Source organism: Melospiza georgiana, chromosome 8 (assembly GCF_028018845.1).
Source record: "Melospiza georgiana isolate bMelGeo1 chromosome 8, bMelGeo1.pri, whole genome shotgun sequence".
In the NCBI taxonomy this organism is placed as follows: Eukaryota; Metazoa; Chordata; class Aves; order Passeriformes; family Passerellidae; genus Melospiza; species Melospiza georgiana.
In genome coordinates this window covers 3,926,436-3,943,549 of record NC_080437.1, presented here as the reverse complement: position 1 = coordinate 3,943,549, position 17,114 = coordinate 3,926,436, and the positions used below count along the sequence as shown (strand labels likewise).

The 17,114-nt window shown below is 61.5% G+C and overlaps 3 protein-coding genes across 9 annotated transcripts in view; 2 read left to right on the top strand and 1 right to left on the bottom strand.

Moving 5' to 3' along the window:
• Positions 1–6,726, top strand: part of ASCC1 (activating signal cointegrator 1 complex subunit 1) — a 34,471-nt gene extending 27,745 nt beyond the window's left edge. For all 4 annotated transcript variants that reach the window (XM_058028597.1, XM_058028598.1, XM_058028600.1 and 1 more), the window contains exon 10: positions 6,147–6,726. In XM_058028597.1, the coding sequence (XP_057884580.1) occupies positions 6,147–6,263 (117 nt within the window). In that variant the 3' untranslated portion in view covers positions 6,264–6,726. The remainder of the gene's footprint in view (positions 1–6,146) is intronic.
• Positions 6,727–9,006: 2,280 nt separating this feature from the next.
• SPOCK2 (SPARC (osteonectin), cwcv and kazal like domains proteoglycan 2) lies at positions 9,007–14,352 on the top strand. 4 transcript variants are annotated; one of them, XM_058028596.1, is made up of 11 exons: positions 9,007–9,222; positions 11,309–11,317; positions 11,487–11,532; positions 11,762–11,876; positions 11,950–12,052; positions 12,134–12,242; positions 12,317–12,436; positions 12,523–12,741; positions 13,488–13,550; positions 13,688–13,825; positions 13,905–14,249. In XM_058028596.1, the coding sequence occupies exons 1-11, from the start codon at positions 9,007–9,009 to the stop codon at positions 14,048–14,050; spliced, it is 1,284 nt and encodes a 427-aa protein (XP_057884579.1). In that variant the 3' UTR covers positions 14,051–14,249. The 4 variants fall into 4 exon arrangements, 3 of the variants coding, with proteins under 3 accessions (XP_057884579.1, XP_057884578.1, XP_057884577.1); XR_009114704.1 differs by lacking the exon at positions 9,007–9,222 and adding an exon at positions 14,256–14,352 and having other exon boundaries at positions 10,965–11,317; positions 13,905–14,141; XM_058028595.1 differs by lacking the exon at positions 9,007–9,222 and adding an exon at positions 14,256–14,352 and having other exon boundaries at positions 10,965–11,317; positions 13,905–14,046.
• Positions 14,353–14,909: 557 nt separating this feature from the next.
• TYSND1 (trypsin like peroxisomal matrix peptidase 1) lies at positions 14,910–16,924 on the bottom strand. Its single transcript, XM_058029317.1, has 4 exons — positions 15,939–16,924; positions 15,718–15,854; positions 15,453–15,638; positions 14,910–15,364 (listed from the first exon to the last, which is right to left on the bottom strand). Exons 1-4 carry the CDS (start codon positions 16,922–16,924, stop codon positions 15,153–15,155), a joined length of 1,521 nt encoding a protein of 506 aa, XP_057885300.1. The 3' UTR covers positions 14,910–15,152.
• Between the last annotated feature and the right edge of the window lie 190 nt (positions 16,925–17,114).

Here is a 17,114-nt window from a genome sequence, read left to right as displayed (position 1 = left end):
AGAGCTTGCTGGAATTCACTGGACTCTCTTAGAGTCCCTCAGTGTTTCTGAGTGTTACATTCACATTTCAGGATTTAATTTTTTAAGATTTTTAATCTTTCCATGTTTTTGCCATTTCCTCCATCAGTCCTTTTTGCCTGGTGGAGTCAGCCCCTTCCTGCTGTGTCTGGCATGGGATCTGCCCTTGTGCTTTGGCCAGATGATTTGGAAGGGTGATTGTTCTCTGCTCTTCTCCAGGGCTTTCCATCCCAAGCTGTGGACATCGTACACAAACTTCAATTCAAATATATCATCCCTTAGCAGGTGGAAAGACTTCCAGGGGAGAGTGCAGAAATTCTGCAGACAGACAAGTTTTGTTGCTCTGTCTTGAGGCACCTCTTCAGAAACGCTGTTTAATTTTTCTCCGTGCTTGTCAGTGGGTGCCTGGCATTTGGTTTGTTCCTCCCCTTCCCCAGAGGGGATAGCAGCACCATAACATGCTGATTTCCAACAGAGAGCTCCTGGCTCTCCAAGCCTGTGCCCTCATTTACCACTGCTGCCCATGGGTACACACTGGGGCTGTGCTGTTGTCACTCTGTGCAGAGCAGCTGAAGCTCTAAAGGCTCCAGCTCCTCCAAAGCCTCCCTTTAATCTCGTTGGAGCTGTCCATGCACTGGGCTATCTGTCAGCGTGGTCCTCCTGCACGTGCTCTACCATGGAGGCACAGCCCAGTGGTGCTCAGGCTGTTCACACCCTTCCTGGGTGGGATCCTGGGGTGGATAAACATCTTCCACCCAGGAGAAGCAGCAGAGGAGGGATTGCTGGTGTCCTATCCTCAGCGTGGACCACGCAGCAGGAATGATGGTGAGATCATCCACATCCATAGCTCCTGGAGCTATGAACCTCTTCCTCCCAGCCTCTCTGAAGCTGCTGATTTCTGTATTCATTCCAGACATGGAAAACAGGACCCTCCCTCAGCTCCCTGCCGAGGGCAGTGGGGTTTGTGAGGTGGATTGTCACAGGCTAATGACATTACAGTGCTGAGTCACCGGGGACAGTTTTGTGCTGTTGATCTGTAATAGCCCAGCCCTCAGGCACTGCTTCCTGGGCTGGAGTTCACAGCAGAACTGCCTGCAGTCCAGGGAGAGATGTGTGTGTGTGTGTGTGTGTGTGTACATCCATTTTATCCCGAGGTATCCCTGCTTGTGAGTGGGAATTTTTAATTGCCAGGCATCGCAGTGAGTTGTTGCTCCCTCGGCATTTCCAAGGCTCTCAGCAGAGCTGCTTGGACTTTTTCATTAATTCAGGGTGGGTCTTTTTTTGGCTGCCTACTGTAAACGACGTAAGGCTTTAAAAACTGATCAATAATCCTGATGGTAGTAGCAAAATCCAGGCCAAGGCGGCGTGAATGTGAGCCACAGATTACGTGAAGGAAGTTTTAAACACCTCTGACTCCCTTCCCTTCTCTTCCCTTCCCTGGACTTGCTTTGTCCTCCCACCTCCCCGCGCTCCTCCAGCCGGATCCATTCACATTTCTCATGCTTGTTGAGCCCGTGACAGGTGATTTAAAAACCCCAGTTTGCGTTGGCACCTCCGCTCTTCACAACCAGAGCCGAAACACATCGCTGCTGTCCTGCTGTGGATTGGCTGTGATTTATTGCTGTTGCTGGCAGGCTGGAGCACAGAGGTGCTGGCTCATTCCAGGAGGGAGGGATGTCTGTGGGAAGTGAGCCCCCCGAGGAGGACAGCTTGACAAACACCCGCGCTTGGGAACGCGACATCATTGAGGCGCCTGTTTTAACTTCTTCATTGAGGAGGCATCCTCCTCCTTGCCTCAGCAAAACTTACTTCACAGGCTTGAAAAGGGGAAGAAAATGTGGCAGAGAGGCATCCTGGGTTTGATCTGTTGCTCTGCCTTTGATAAGGAAGTTGTTGTGGTTTAGGGGTTGAAGTTTGTACAAGCAGTTTTGGCTCAGGTTTGCAAGGAGAGAGCGGTTTGATGTGTGATTCTCTCTCTCTCCCAAAACAAGTCTTCAGCCTCTTGTCTTCCTTCCGAAAATGGTTGTCTCATCCCAAGGGAGGTCTGCTGGGTAATTTGTGGGTAATGGAGGGGAACAGACCTCAGAGGAAGAAGGGTTTCCAGCATGTGAACGGAATTGTCTTTAGGGAGAAAATGTGGTGTCAGAAATGACAGTGGTGCTGCTGGCTTTTCCTGGCTCAGGATAAACGACTTTGGGGGGAGAAGTGGAGGAAAACCTGCTTTCTGGGAGCTTCCACAGGGCTGCCTGCCTTTCATCACGACCTGAGTGGTGTGTCCTTGGACCCAGTCCCCAGGAGGGGAGAGGGAGAGAGAGGACCACTTGGACCTACAGTAGTTTGCAGGCTGACCTGTGAAATATGGGTTATCCATCATCCAGTTCTGTCCTTCTCTTGGGAGCTCATGGCTTTTGGGGAGGGCAGTGTGGCTGTAGTCTGTGCCATCCCCCACAGATCCTGGGATGCTGCTGCTGCCACCCTCCAGGCACCTGCTCTGTCCCCATGGGAGATGCAGGCATCCTGTCTGAGCATTGCCCACACCTCTGGCTGTGGCTTGAAAGGCAGGGCACATCCCTGGAGCTAGCTTGGAGGTGCCGGGTCTGGGGTTAAAAGTTAACAGTGCTCTTTCCTTATTCCATTCTAATTCAATTTGGGAAGGCAGCAGGGAGATGGAGGGCACTTAGTCCTCTAAGTGCTATTCCCTTGATGGGAGTTAGTAGCTTGCACTGCATGTGTGGTGTTGATTCTGTAAGCTGACCTTTACCTCCATCAGGTTCATTCTCATTTATAATACTTAAAAAAAAAAATCCCAGCCTCCATCCTCTTATTTATTCCTTGGGCATCGAGGACATAAATCCTTTGGCATGTTTGGATTTATAGAATTACTATGCTTTTGCTGAGCCTCACGTCCCACTCCAATCAAATGACACGGCTCTGCGGGTGATTGCATTTCTCCTCCCCTGCCTCCCTCCTGGCTGCTCCTGATCCACATCTCCTCGTGCTCCCTGCAGCCTTTCCAGGGAAAGGTGGGCCCTTGGCAGCCAGAGGGAAGGATGGGAGAGGGAGTTATCAGTGGTTGCTTCTGAAGGGCAACAACCTCCAGGTACCTCCTTCCCTGGTGCAGAATGAAAAAGCTGAGATGCTTTCCCAGGAGGCATTTCATCAGCTCTGCTCCAGGGCTCCTCCAAAACCAGAGTGTTTCCCTGGTGGCTGGGGAGAGGGGGGAGTTATAAATATCTTTCTTGGCTCTGCTTGGCTTCTCCTCAAGATAAATAGAAGTGAAAGTCAAAAGCAGAGCCTTGGCTCTCTGCAATCTTTTCCCGAGTCCCCAGGGACCCGAGTGCAGGATGCTTTTGTGATGGGAAGCCACTTCCTGGTGTTCCAGAGGTGTTGGAGGATTCCTGGTGTTCCAGAGGTGTTGAGGATGACGTTTGAGGGGCCTCTCTCCTCACTGCCTGGGGCAGGTCTCAGCTGTGCTGTGATCTCCGTGCCTGGAGTCCGGTGGTTTCTGTCATGGGAAGCCTCAGGGAGCACAAGGAGCATCAGTGAGAAGCCAGCCTGAAACAAGAGCAGAAAAAAGTGTCTGTGGTTGTCCTCTAAATCTTGTAGCATGTTTACTCTCAGAAAGTACAGCCACATTACCAAAAATCAATAGTTCTAGCAGCGTTCCTCCCTGGGAAACACACAGCTGCTCGAACACACGGGAGGTGGTGAATCTTAAAAAAGCCAAGGGAATACAAAGTGCTTTGCTACAATGGCTTTGCTGCACTTTTAGCAGTGTACAAATGGAGGGCCCTTGACCTGGGCAGTGTCTTCTGGGGCTTCCCAGTCATCCTTCTGCTGTGACATGCCTGAGGCTGTGTGAGGCAAGAGGGGCTTGGGGAGGGTTTGTCTCATTAACTTAGTTTTGCTTTGAAGTACATGTGTTTAGTGAGAAAAACAGGTTGTGGTGTGCAGCAACAGCATAAACAAAACTCTTCCTTTGTTATTTTGTGGAAAGGTGTGACTTCTAGCACTGCTGATGGGTCTGGCACATGCCAGCATTTAATTTGTTTTCTTCATGGAATCCTGGAATGGTTTGTGTTGGAAGGGACCTTAAAGCCCACCTTGTTCCATTGCCATGGGCAGGGACACCTTAGATCAGAGTGCTGCAAGGCCTTGCTAACCTGGCCTTGCACACTTCCAGGGATCCAGGGGCAGCCACAGCTTCTCTGGGCACCCTGTGCCAGGGCCTGCCCACTCACAGGGAGGAATTTCTTCCCAGTATCTGAATCATGCTCAGGCAGTGGGAAGCCGTTCCTCTTTGTCCCATGACTCAATGCCCTTGTCCAAGGTCCCTGTCAGCTCCCTTGGAGCCCCTTTAGGCACTGGAGGGGGCTCTTCTCAAGCCTAAGTACTCCTTGTTTCCCAGCACACCTGCCACTCCCTCTGTCAGGAGTCCAGAGAGAGGAAATTTCTGTTTTTGCTGGGTGGAGAGGGCTCTGTGGTGGGAAGGAGTGACAGTGTGAGCAGCCACTGCGACAGGGACAGGTGTGAAGGTTTAGGGTGAATGGGCACAGAGCATTGCAGGCAGCCCCAAAGAGCACCATCCTCCCTTCTGAGGTCAGCCAAAACAAAGAGAAAGGTGACCAACCCCTTTTTACTGCCATCTCTTATTAATGAGACATTTTATCCTAAGTCCTCCAACATGAACGGCGCAGGCTTTTGGGAACATAATTAATCTTTCTTGTATAAATCTTTAATTGTGTGAAATGGAGTTTGTGTGGCTGTCATAATTTCTCTTCCTCTCTTTTCCTCCTCTCCTGGTTTGAGATGCTTCCTTAGCACAGCTTCTTTCTGCAGGCTGCTCTTCTTTAGGGCACTGACCACTCACAGTGTCCCTTGAGGCCACCACACTGCCCTGGGGTCTCTTGCTCTGCCCCCAGATGGGCAGGGAATCACTTTCCCTATGGCTCTTCTCCTTTGTGGAGTGACAGCAAACCCAGGAATTGTCCTGAAAGAAAACTAGCTGGTCTCCTCTGGAAAAAAGGGTACAGAATACTCTTGGGACAAACAACAAAAGAGCAGTTGTGCCCAAATCAGTGCCAGGCAGAGCCAAATGCCTCTTTGGAGGAGGTGAAGTGCAGCCTTTCAGATGCTAAGTAGTTATTTGGGATTTCAGTCAGTCCCTCTATGGAGGAATTGATGCACCATTGGCTCCAGGAGGATTAATGTGTTGGCTTTCCTTCTTGCCTTCTGTAAAGGGCAGCAAGGGCTGGGGGACTGTCTCAAGCCCACGCCTGCAGGGACAGATAGAAAACTGAATAGGAGACAGATGGAATGGACATTCTGGAGATCTCCAAGGTGGGGAGAAGCCACTGCTCAGGTTCTCAGTGACTCACAGCTCCCCTGTTAAACAGAGCTTTCCAAATTAGCATCTCCACCGAGAAGCTTTTCCTGAGGCACAGCTGATGTTCCCAGGTAGAGCAATTTCCTGCTGCTTAATGGAACGGGAGGAGCACTTTGTGCTTGGATGCGACGATGCTTTTCCAGCAGTAACTTCTTGTAAGGAATTCTGATGTCATTTTCCTTGGTCTGCTCGGTGGGTTGGATTAATGGGCAGGGCCACACCCCCCGGGCTCCGAGCTGGCTTGCTTTCCTTAATTTGCACTCAAGTCTTTGCGGAACAAAGACGGATTTGTTGAACAAAGCGGGGTCAGTGCTGGGATGAGGAGCCCTGTGCCTCCAGCCTGCTACTTTGAATTAGGACTGAGCTGTGGCTGTTAAGTCCTGCATCCTGTGGCCTGGATTGGTGCAAACCTGCTGGCCTCAAACCTTGCTGCTGCAGAGCCTGTGACCTCGAGAGCCACCCTGGGTGGTGCCTCCAGAGCAGTGGTGCCTCCCCATGCTCCCTCAGTGACACAGGCAGCAAAACAGGGCAGGTTTCAGCAGCTGCTGCTGTAGATAAAAAGAGTTCAAGTGCTGTCTTTAGTGGGAAAAATAACCTAAAGAACACTTTGATATAAAGGCAAAGCCAATCTGTGAGGAGAGGCTTTTGACAGGGCCAGCTCCTGCGAGAGAGCCGTGGGCCAGCTGCAGGCTCCATCCCTCTGGTGCCCTTCAAGTGTTTTTTTTTTTCTTCTTCCTTTCAGCTCTTTGAGAACTTCCACTTCGGGGAGGTGCAGCTGGACTCGGTGCGTCTCTCCCAGAGGTTCTCCTCGGACACCTCTGGCTACTACGCCACATCTGGGCAGCTGTGCTTCTCTTGAGGCGGCCATGGTGGGTCTGCTGTGGGCATGATCCCTCAGTGAAAGGTTTTATAGGACTTGAATCTTCGATGGAAACCTGGGAACTCCAAGCTGGGATGCCTTGTGACTCCTCCAAAGCATGGGAACCGTGGCATTTCCCTGCAGCTTTTCCCACTGCTCTCTTCTTTGAGGCTGCCTTCCTCTTCCTTTCCCCAAACATGACAAAGTTTCCTCTTTGATGTCTGTGGATTGCTGGTTTTCTAAGGAAACAACTAGAACTGGGGCTTTTGGGGCATCACTGGTGTTTAAATGTGGGGGTTTTTTTTAGAAGAGGGAAGTTTGTTCTTAAAATAAGTATTTAAAATCCAGGAGAGCTTCGCCGGAGCACGATTTAACGATATTGAGGTCAGGCATTGCTTGGATCTCCAGCAGCGTGCCTGTGTGATGTGGATCTCCAAATAAATTAATTCCCTTCAAAAGCAAAGTGTTTATCTCCTGTTGCATTGATAGTTTCTGTAATTAAACTTCCAGCACAGCACATAACTATGATAATAAGAAAGCACTGACGGTTAGAGCTCTTTCCAGTGACCGTTTCGGAGCGTGTCAAAAAACATATGCCTTGTAGGTGGTTTCTCCATTAAAAGCAGCACCAAGCTCTTTGATTCCATTGTGAATCCTTCAGAGATCTCAAGACAAAGTTGTTTTTTTCCTGTAAATCTCCACATTTGGTAAAAATAGCGACACAGGATTTCAACTTGCCCTAGGATGAACGCTTTGGAAAATGGAAGGTGCTGGTGCTTGGGTGTTTTGTAACACAACAGGTGCTGCTGCCCATTCCTAGTTGCTTCCATGGGTCTGGAATCATGCTGTAGTAGAGGTGGAGAGTGTCTCAGCCAGGGATAGGGGTGCTCCAGCAGCACCCACATGTCCTAGTGATCATTTCTAAGAGACCTTCACCCCTTTTCCTCCCTCCAGAGTGAGCTGGCTGTTTGGCCATGCACAAACAGCAGTGGGAGTCATTCAGGAACTGGGATTCCTTTGCTTTTTCCTTCCAAATGTATTGCTGTTTATGTTTCCCTCACCAAACTGCCTGTCTGCTTTCAAGCCTGCCTGTCAGGCAATCAAATCATCTGTGCTTTTGCTGGGTGCCCTTGCTTGTCCCCAGCCAGAGCCGCTGGGCTGTTTGTGTCCCTTTCCTTGGCGCCAGAACGCCTCTGTGCTCTCCAAAAGCCGCCTTGCAAGCGGTTCCCTCGGGGAGCAGAGCACAGCACGCACTCACAGGGAGGTGCTGAGAGCACTTAACACCAGTTGCTGTCATCTTTCCGCCAACCTGAAGAGGTACTTGGCAAATCTCTCTGGAACAGACCAGGGAGCTGCTCACGCAGCCACCAGGAAAGGGGAGGTGCACCTTGGGAAGCTTCTGCCTGATGAGTTTTTAACAGCTCTCAATGAGAAGTTGAGGCAAACACGGGTTTTTGACAATTGGAGCATGCTCCTCCCCTTCCCACTTGTGTAAACATGTTTTAGTGACAATTCTTTGGGAAGTTGGTTGAATTTCGCTGGTAAGCAGCTTATCCCGCTGCTCTAGCCTGGCACAGCAAAATTCATTTCACACCTCCTTCCCCAGGCAGAATTAAGGATTCTGATCTTTTGCCTGACATCACTGGGGTTTGCTGGCAGTTTTCCTTCCCGTCCTGAGCATCCTGGCAGGGAGAAGAGAAGCTGGATGTGTGCTGTGGCATCCCCAGCTGAAGCTGTGAAGGAGCTGCAGCTGGGGTGAGTTGTCACTTGTTGCCTACCCAGATTTCCCCCTGCTGAGAAGAGGGGAAAATCCAGAAGCAAAACCTTGGGACAGGGAGGAATCTTCCCTGGGGCCCTAAAATGCTGTGGTGGGATGGCCAAGGAATGGGAACCACAGTGTGGGCATTGCAGGGAGAGGGGTTGGAGGATGGGAGATGCCAGGGACAGGGGGCTGTGGAATGGGGGTGGGAATGGGACTGGGAATGCAGGATGGGGTGTGCAGGTGGGGATGTGGAAGGAATGGGGGATGTGTGATGGATCCATGGTAAGAGTGAGAGATGTGGGATGACTGGTGCTGCATGGGGATGTGGCAGGGGATGCAGGATGGGGGATGTGTGATGGGGACCTGGCAGGGACCAGGGCTGCTGGGTGAAGGATGAGAACATGGCAGGGACCAAGGGATGCAGAACATCGGATGTGGGATGGAGACTGGGTAGGGACCAGGGATGCCGGATGGGGGATGCAGAATGGAGATGTGATGGGGATGCAGGATGGGGACTGGGGTAAGGACCAGGGATGAGGGGTGCAGGATGGGGGTGTGGAATGGAGCCGGGATAAGGACCAGGAATGCAGGATAGAGGATGCGGGAGGGGGTGTGTCAGGGATGGAGGATGGGGACGCGGTGGGGACCGGTAGTGCAGGACGAGAACTTCAGGATGAGGGTGTGGCAGGAGATGCGGGGCGCACGATGGGGGACGCGGGACGGGGACAGGTCAAGGACGAGGGTGCAGGACGGTGACGGAAGGGGCCCGGTGCCGAGCCGTGCCGAGCCGTGCCGAGCCGTGCCGGCGGCTCCCCCGCCCCGGTGTCGGCGCGCAGGTGCGGCGGGCGCGGCGGAGGCCCCGCCCCGGCCCTCCCGCCGGTGCCGCCCGGTGCCGCCCCGCGGCCGCACTCGCCGGCGGCGCCTCCCCGTGCGCACCGCACCGCTCCGCACCGCGCCCGCTCCCCCCGGCGCTGCGGCAGCATGCGGGGCTGCGGCGGGCGCCGCGCCCTGCTGGCCCTGCTGGCCCTGCTCCTGCCCGCCGCCGCCGCCGGCCCCGGGCCCGCCGCCGGCCCCGCCACCGGCCCCGGGCCCGCCGCGGCGGGGGAGAGCCCCGGCAATTTCATGGAGGACGAGCAGTGGCTCTCGTCCATCTCCCAGTACGGCGGCAGGATCAAGCACTGGAACCGCTTCCGAGACGTGAGTCCGCGCCGGCGGCGGGGCGGGGGGGACGGGACGCGCTGCCGGGCACCGGGAGCCCCCTCCCCGCCTCCCCGCCTCCCCGCGCTCCCCGCGCTCCCCGCCCGCCGCTGCGGCTGCCGCAGCGCGACCCTCCCCGGCCTCGGCCCCACGGCGGTGCCCGCATCCCGCCGCGGCCGTGGGCGGCTGCCGGCCCCGGTGCCCGGGGATGCTCCGCGGCCCCGGTACCCGGGGGATGCTCACCGGCTCCGGCAGCGCCGCCGCCTCCCTGCCCGACGCCAAAGCTGCGTGGCCAGGGCTTGATGCCAAAGCGACCCTCTCGGGTGACCGGGGGTGCCGTCTGTGCCCCGCACCCTCTGCCCGTGCCCCACACGGGGGTGCAGGCGGGGCCCGCCCGCCCGTGGCCCGGAGCCCTCGGTGGGAGCGCAGGGCACGGGCATCCCCCGGGACTGCGCTCCCCGAGCCCTCCCGGTGCCTCCGGAGCCCGCGCGGTGCCGCAGCCGGGCCGGCGCTGCCTCGGCGGTGGTGACCCCTGGGGATGGGGGGGAAGATGGGGATGCAGGCAGTGCTGGAGGAGCGCTGGCACACCTGGCACAGCGGGCTCGGGATCCTGTCACCCCTCGCTGCTCCACAGCCCTTGCGAGCAGCCTCGATGGCATTCAGCTGCAGTATTTAATATTATGGAGCAGTCGGGGTTTTTCCTGGGCTCGTTTTACACCTGTTCTTGTCCTCCGGGTGGGGGACACGGTGCTGCAGCCCCATCGTGGGGAGCCCCAGGGCACCTGCAGCAGCTGAGCGGGGAGGGGGCACAGCCCGAGCCAGCCCCCGTGGTCTTTGTTCAGATGCACACCCGGGTTCACCTTGGCAGCCAGGAGGGGATGGATGGATGGATGGATGGATGGATGGATGGATGGATGGATGGATGGATGGATGGATGGATGGATGGATGGCAGCAAGGGACATGTGCCCACCGCAGGGCAGGGGGCACCACCCCCGAAATAAACCATTTGGGGGGCAGAGCACGGGTGAGCGTGCCAAGGTGTAAATTCCTCCCCTGGAGAGCCCTGCCCACAACACCCCCGCTGGCAATGCCAGCCCCGGGCACCTCGCTGGCTGCGGTGCCCGAGGGGAGGGAGCCTTGTGGACGTGCCCCCCTGGCGCTGAGCATCCCGGGGTTCGGGGGGGTGCCCGATGCCATCCCCAGCACACGTGGGGCCCTCCCTGCCGGGCTCGGCTGCCGTGCCGCGGGGCTGCAGCCCTCCTGGCGGTTAGCTTGGATTAATAAGCAAATCCATGGATTTGTGGGGTTTTCTGCTGAGCAGCGCCGGCGGGCGGATGCAGGGGAGGAGGCCGGGGCCGCAGGGAGCTGCCGGGCGCCGCAGCGTTACCAATCACGGCACGGGAGCGCGGCTATCGATTGCGGTGCAAACACCGCCGCGCTGGAGCGACACATCCCCTCCGGAGCTGCCTCCCGTGCCGCCGCTCCCCGCTGCCCCCCCAGTGCCCGCCCGCCCTCCCCAGGCGGCGGGGATGCTCCTGCCTTGGCGCAGAGCTCGGCCCGTGGGGCGGGCGGTGCTGCTGCGGAGGGGTCGATCCCTGCTGTCCCCGCACCCCCGGGATGCTCTCGGGTCCTGGGGGAGCAGCTCTGCCTCCCCAGGCTGCGACATCCACCTCGGCCCCCTCCTCCTGGGCTCACCATTGTGGCAGCGCCATGGGGATCCCCCGAGCTCCTCACTGGGCTCCCAAGGGCTCCCTTCCTCCGCCCGATGCCATTTCCATCCCCATTCCCTGACTCTCCCAGCTGGCTGATGGGGGAAGGCGTTATCCTGTGTGGCGGCTCTCCAGGATTACAGGTCTAGAGCCAGAGATGGGGAGCACGTTGGTGTCGGTGCCAGTGATACCCAGGGCTGGTGGCGAGAGCTTTGGAAAGTCGGGGTGCCCCGCTGGCACAGGGTGCCTGTCACTGTGGGTTGGGGCCGGGAGCAGCGCTCTGGGTGCCCCAGAGCTGACGGTGGGCACTCTCTTTCTCTTTCTCTCTTTTTCTTTTGTCGGTGCCGGCTGGGCCGTGTCGCTGCCGTGCCGCCAGGAGGTGGAGGTGAGCCTCGAGGGGATGGCACCCGCTCCTGGGGTCCCTGCTCCCCGTCCCTGCCCCGCGGGGGTGCCCTGGGGTGTGTGGCGGTGACCCCGAGCCGGGGCATGGCACGCCCGGCCCGGTGTCACCGTCCCCGCCACCCGCACTCATGCGGGCTCTCCCCGATTCGCAGGATGACTACATCAAGAGCTGGGAGGACAACCAGCCCGGGGATGAAGGTACCGCTGGGATGGGTTTGGGATGGAGCACTGCGGGCTCCGTGCCAGTCAGTGTGGCGGCAAGGGGGGGTCGCACTCTCTGCTTGCACCCCCCGGGCTTTCCCTTCGGCTCGGAGCGGTGCCGGGCTCGCTGCGAGCCGGGAGCAGCGGCTGGAGCCGGGCTGCGGTCGGCGGCGCTTTGTGCCGGCGCTGCCGGGCGCCCCTCGCCCCAGCGCCTCTGTGCCCGCAGCCCTGGACACCACCAAGGACCCGTGCCAGAAGGTGAAGTGCAGCCGGCACAAGGTGTGCGTGGCGCAGGGCTACCAGCGCGCCATGTGCATCAGCCGCAAGAAGCTGGAGCACAGGTAGGGAGGAGCGGGGCCGGGCCGGGCGGGGGAAGGGGGCCCAGGCGGGCGCTCAGCGCCTCTCCCCCTGCAGGATCAAGCCGCTGGGCCCCAAGGCGCACGGCGGCTGCAAGCCCTGCCACGCCGCCCCGCTGGCCGCCGTCTGCGGCTCCGACGGCCACACGTACAGTTCGGCGGTAAGGACGGGGCGGCGCGGCGGGGACGGGGCCGCGGGTCCCCCCGTGTCCCCCCGCCGATATCCCGGTGCCGCCCCGCAGTGCAAGCTGGAGCAGCAGGCGTGCCTGGCCAGCAAGCAGCTGACGGTGCGCTGCGAGGGGCAGTGCCCCTGCCCGACCCCGCACAGCCCCGCCGGCGACGCCAAACAAGGTGAGCGCGGTGCGGGGCGCCGGGGGAGCGTCCCGAGCCGGGCCCGGCCTGACGCTGCCCCGCTGCGCCCCCAGAACTGTGCACCGGGCAGGACCTGGCCGACCTGGGCGACCGCCTGCGCGACTGGTTCCAGCTGCTGCGGGAGAACGCCAAGCAGAACGGCACCGCGGGGCTCCCCGCCAGCCCCAGCTCCGGTACCGGTCCCTGCCACACGGGGAGGGCGCGGGGGCTGCTGTCCCCATCGGGACCGGGCAGCCACGGGCTCCGTCCTGCCCCGCAGCGCTGGAGAGGAGCGTGGCGGCCGCCTGCAAGGAGGCGGTGGGGTGGATGTTCGCCCGGCTGGACACCAGCGGGGACCTGTTCCTGGAGGCGGCCGAGCTGGCCGCCATCAACCTGGACAAGTACGAGGTGTGCATCCGCGCCTTCTTCAACTCCTGCGACACCTCCAAGGACGGCCGCGTGTCCGCCCCCGAGTGGTGCTTCTGCTTCTGGAGGGAAAGTGCGTCAGGACACGGGGACACGGGGGCCGGGGATGGACACCAGGGGTCAGGGGGAGGCACCGTGTGGGGCTGGGGGATCTGTGTCCTGGGGGATGCATGCCATGGAATGGGGAATCCCTGCTGCGGGATTGGGGTTGTGCCTCATGGGGCTGTGGGGGATCCAAGGGGTGGGAGGTGCGCCATGGGGGGATGTATGTGGTGGGGTAATGGGCAATCCTTGCTGTGGGTTTGGGATGTTTGCTTTAGGGGGAGAGGTACACCACAGGGTTTGGGGGGCTGGAAACCATGCAGGGATGCATGCTGTGGGTCATGGGGAAGCACAGCTTGGGTGAAGGGGGATGTGCACCATGAGGGATGCACAGTATGGGCTGGAGGGACACACACTGTGGAGCTGGGGGATGTTATCCATGGGGGATGCACACTGTGGAGCTGGGGGATGTATTCCATGGGCCAGGGGGACACTGTGGAGCTGGGGGATGTATTCTGTGGGGGATACACACTGTGGAGTTGGGGGATGCACACTGTGGGGCTGGGGGATGTACTCCATGGGCCAGGGTGGGTGCACACCATGGGGATGCACACCATGGGTAATGCACAATGTGGGGTCTGGGGGATTGCACTCCATGGGGGAATGTGGAGTTCTGGGGGATGCACACCACAGGGACGAATGCTGTGGGTTTGGGGGCACACACTGTGTGGGGTGAGGGGTTGCCCGCCCTAAGAGCAGCATGTGGCCTTGCTGCAGAGCCGCCCTGTCTGAGGGAGCTGGAGAAGATCCAGATCCAAGAAGCGACCAAAAAAAAGCTGGGTGAGTGGGGCAGCCCAGGGCCCTTTCCCCAGCAGTGCCCGCGCAGCCGGGCCGGGATGAGGATGAGGATGGGGCCCTGCCTGGGCGTTTGGCACTGCACGTGTTCGGGGGGGTGGGGGGCCGTGGCTTCCCTGCAGGCACCTTCATCCCCAGCTGCGATGAGGATGGCTACTACCGGCGGGCGCAGTGCGAGCCGGGCGGCGGCGAGTGCTGGTGCGTGGATCAGCACGGGGCCGAGCTGACGGGCACCCGCGGGCACGGCAGCCCCGACTGCGGTGAGAGCGGCGGGGGAGCCCCCGGGGCACGGGGCTGCAGCGCGGGGCCCCCCCGAGCCTCTGCCCCTCGCCCCTGCAGATGAAGCGACGGGGTTTTCGGGAGACTTCGGCAGCAGCGTGGGCTGGGAGGACGAGGAGGAGAAGGAGCCGGAGGAGGCGGGCGAGGAAGGCGAGGAAGAGGAGGGCGAAGCAGGCGAGGGCGACGACGGCGGCTACATCTGGTAGAGGAGCAGGAGAGCCCGGTGGGCGGCACGGCCGGGAGGCAGCCCCCCAGCCGGGGGTCCCCGTGACGCCCCCGCTGCCGGTGTGGCATGGGGTGGGTGCTCCCCCTCCGGTCCCGCGTGGGACGGGGACACGGGGCGCTCGCGGGGCGGGGGGGGGCCGCTCTTATGCGAATTTGAGCTTTTTTTTTTTTTTTTTTTTTGGGTAGAGCCTTGTAGGCCTAGTGTGCTGCTGCGTGGTCTTCAACTGGGCAAATGGCGCTAATAAAAGTGGGAAAAAAAAAAAGGAAAAAACAAAAAAAACCCCAACAAACCCCCTTATAGATAAGCTGCCCCCCCTTCCTCCCCGCATCCCCCCTCATGTTGTGCTTGCGTGGCTGCCCCGGCCCCGGCGTTGTGTAGCGGCTGTGAAATAAATACCCCGTGCTGTGTCAAACGCTGGCCCGCCCGTTCCTGCCCTGTCCCGTCCTGGGGAGGGGGTGCTGCGGGGCCGTGCCCCCCGTGAGCGGGCTGGGAGCGGGTTGGGGTGGGGGTGCCCCTGTCAGTGCCCGGGTTTGGCTCCTGCACTCTGCTGCCATAAGCTGGAATGGCCTCCCTGCCCAGGGACATGGCCCCTCCCCAGCTCCCGACCCTCTCCATGACCCCACACCTTCCCTTTCCACGGGCTCCAGAGCCATGGAATGGCTCAGAACTGCCCCCCCTCCCCCATGCTTTACCCCAGCCCCCAACAAGACCCCAACCCAATCCTGCCCCTGACCCAGAGGATCCCTCACAGGACCAACCTGCCCCCAGAACCCACCCCAGGCCGTGGCCAGGGCCTCCACCACCCGCAGCAGCCACTGAGCACACGGGACACCAGGACCTCAACTCACAGCATTTATGGCCCCGGGGAGAAAATAAAACAATCGTACAGACCCCAAACCTCCCCATTTGGGGCTGTCAGCAGCTGTGCAAGGCACTGTGCCATATCCCCTGCCCCGGGGTGCCCGCGCCCCACCGGCTCCGTGCAGCGCAGGCGCCTGGGCCCCGCAGCGCCGGGGCTGAACAGGGGATGGCAGCGCCACCCCCGGCACCTCGGCCCCTGCCACAGGTCCCCGGGAAGGGGCTCAGAGCTTGCTGGGGGGTCCTGGCCGCTGCTGGAGCTGCCAAGCCGCTCTCACCCCGTCACCCGCCCGGTTGAGCCCCGCGAAGGCGGCGGGGTCGCGGGTGCGGCGGTATCGCGCCACGAGCGGCTGCAGGACCGTGATGGGGATGCAGAAGTTGAGGTGCGGGTAGGTGGCCCCCGCACCCGTGTCCCGCGTGTTGCTGGCCACGATGCCTGGCGGGGAAGGAGCCACAGCCGCGTCAGTGGGCCCGGCCGGGGGACACCCACCCATGGGACACCCACGGGGACAGCCCTGGCTCACCCATGAGGCTCCCGCTGCCGGAGGACACCAGGGGGCCGCCGCTGGAGCCGCCGTGCACGGCGCAGGTGGTTTGCAGCATGACGGGGCGCCCGGCCACCGCCAGCACGGCCGACAGGATCCCCGCGGTCACCGAGGGGCCGCACGCCCGCCCCAGCGCCCCGAAGCCCAGCATGGTCACCTCTTCCCCTGGCACGGGAGAGGCAGCAGGTGGGGACACGGGGGCGAGGCAGCCCCGATGGAACACCCCGTGTGCCCCCGGGCGTACCTGGGAGGAAGGTGCTGGCCAGGCACGGCGGGACAAAGCCTGGCACGCTCTCCTCCAGCTCCACCACGGCCACGTCGAAGGGGGACGACTCCTCGGTGGCGAACACCACACGGCCCCAGAGCACGGCGGCGGCATCCCTAAGGACACGGTTAACGGGATGTCAGGGCGGGGGACACGCAGGGTCGGGGGGTTGAGGTTTGGGGGGGCACAGCCGCACTCACTGCCCGGCGCCGGCCGCCGGTGTCACACGGAGCGGGGCTCTGGCCTCCACCACGTGCCGGCAGGTGAGGAGCAGCCTCGGTGCCAGCAGCACCCCGGAGCCCCAGGTGGCCCCGCACTCCACCAGCGCCGTCCAGCCCAGCGGGTCCCGCCCGCCGCTCGCCGGCACCGCCGCCACCCAGGCGGGCACGGGCGGCACCGCGACCCCGGCCTCGCCCAGGACAGCGGCGCTGCAGCGCAGGATGGCGGCGAGGGAGCAGAGCAGCGTGAGCCCGACCCACTCGGCGCCCTTCCAGCACAGCGAGGCGGCGATCACGGCCACGGCGCGGGGCCCGGCGGGCGAGGGCACGAAGGCGGCGCCGCCCTCGGTGCCGGGCAGGCAGCGGGCATCGGTGAGCACCAGCGCGTTCTCCTCGCCCGCCAGGTTGCTGACCACGCCGCGGCTCAACGTGTTGAGGAAGAGCTCGGGACACAGGTCTCCGAACGGGGACCCGCAGGCCAGCAGCGCCTGCCCCTTGCGCAGGCAGCCGGCGCTGGCCCGCGCCGCCCAGCCGCCCTCGGCCGCGTCCAGCCCGGGCACCCGCAGCCAGGCGAACCAGGGCAGCGCCCGCGGGTCCGTGCCCGCCGCCTCCTCCTCGGCCCCGAACCGCCAGCGCTCCGCCCGCCCGAGCCCGCGCTCCAGCGCCCGCCGGAACGGCGCGCACGGCACCAGCGCCAGCAGCCGCGCCCCGAGCTCCCGCAGCCCGCCGGCCTCGCCGCGCAGCACCACGCTGAGCCGCGGGCACGGCCGCAGCGCGGAGGGCGGCAGCGCGGAGGGCCGCGCCCAGGCGGCGGGGCCGGCGCGCAGGAACGGGGCGAAGACGGCGGCGTGGCAGAGCACCAGCCCGGGGCGGCGGCTGAGCACCAGCCCGCTGCCCCCGCCGCCATCGCCATCGCCGCCGCCCGCGCCCCGCACCCGCACCGCGCAGCACGGCGGCGCCGCCGCCATCACCGCCACGGCCGCGCCCCGCCCCCGGGCCCGCCCCGCGCGCCCATTGGCTGCGGCCCCGCAGCGCGCCCTCCCCATTGGCCGGGGCGGGGCGCGCACGTGGCGGACACGCCCCCGCGCGGCCCTCACGGGTTCCGGGGCCCGGCCCGGCCCCGCTTGCCGGGACCGCCGGACCCGGGCCCGCTCCCGG

Coding starts and splice junctions, on each gene's coding strand:
- TYSND1 (XM_058029317.1), bottom strand. CDS start 16,924: ATGGCGGCGGCGCCGCCGTGCTGCGCGGTGCGGGTGCGGGGCGCGGGC. Junction 15,639..15,717: donor GGCCAGCACCTTCCTCCCAG/GTACGCCCGGGG, acceptor CTCCCGTGCCAG/GGGAAGAGGTGACCATGCTG. Junction 15,365..15,452: donor CGGCAGCGGGAGCCTCATGG/GTGAGCCAGGGC, acceptor CTTCCCCGCCAG/GCATCGTGGCCAGCAACACG.
- SPOCK2 (XM_058028594.1), top strand. CDS start 11,090: ATGGGGAGCACGTTGGTGTCGGTGCCAGTGATACCCAGGGCTGGTGGC. Junction 11,533..11,761: donor CAACCAGCCCGGGGATGAAG/GTACCGCTGGGA, acceptor CTGTGCCCGCAG/CCCTGGACACCACCAAGGAC. Junction 12,053..12,133: donor GCCACACGTACAGTTCGGCG/GTAAGGACGGGG, acceptor GCCGCCCCGCAG/TGCAAGCTGGAGCAGCAGGC.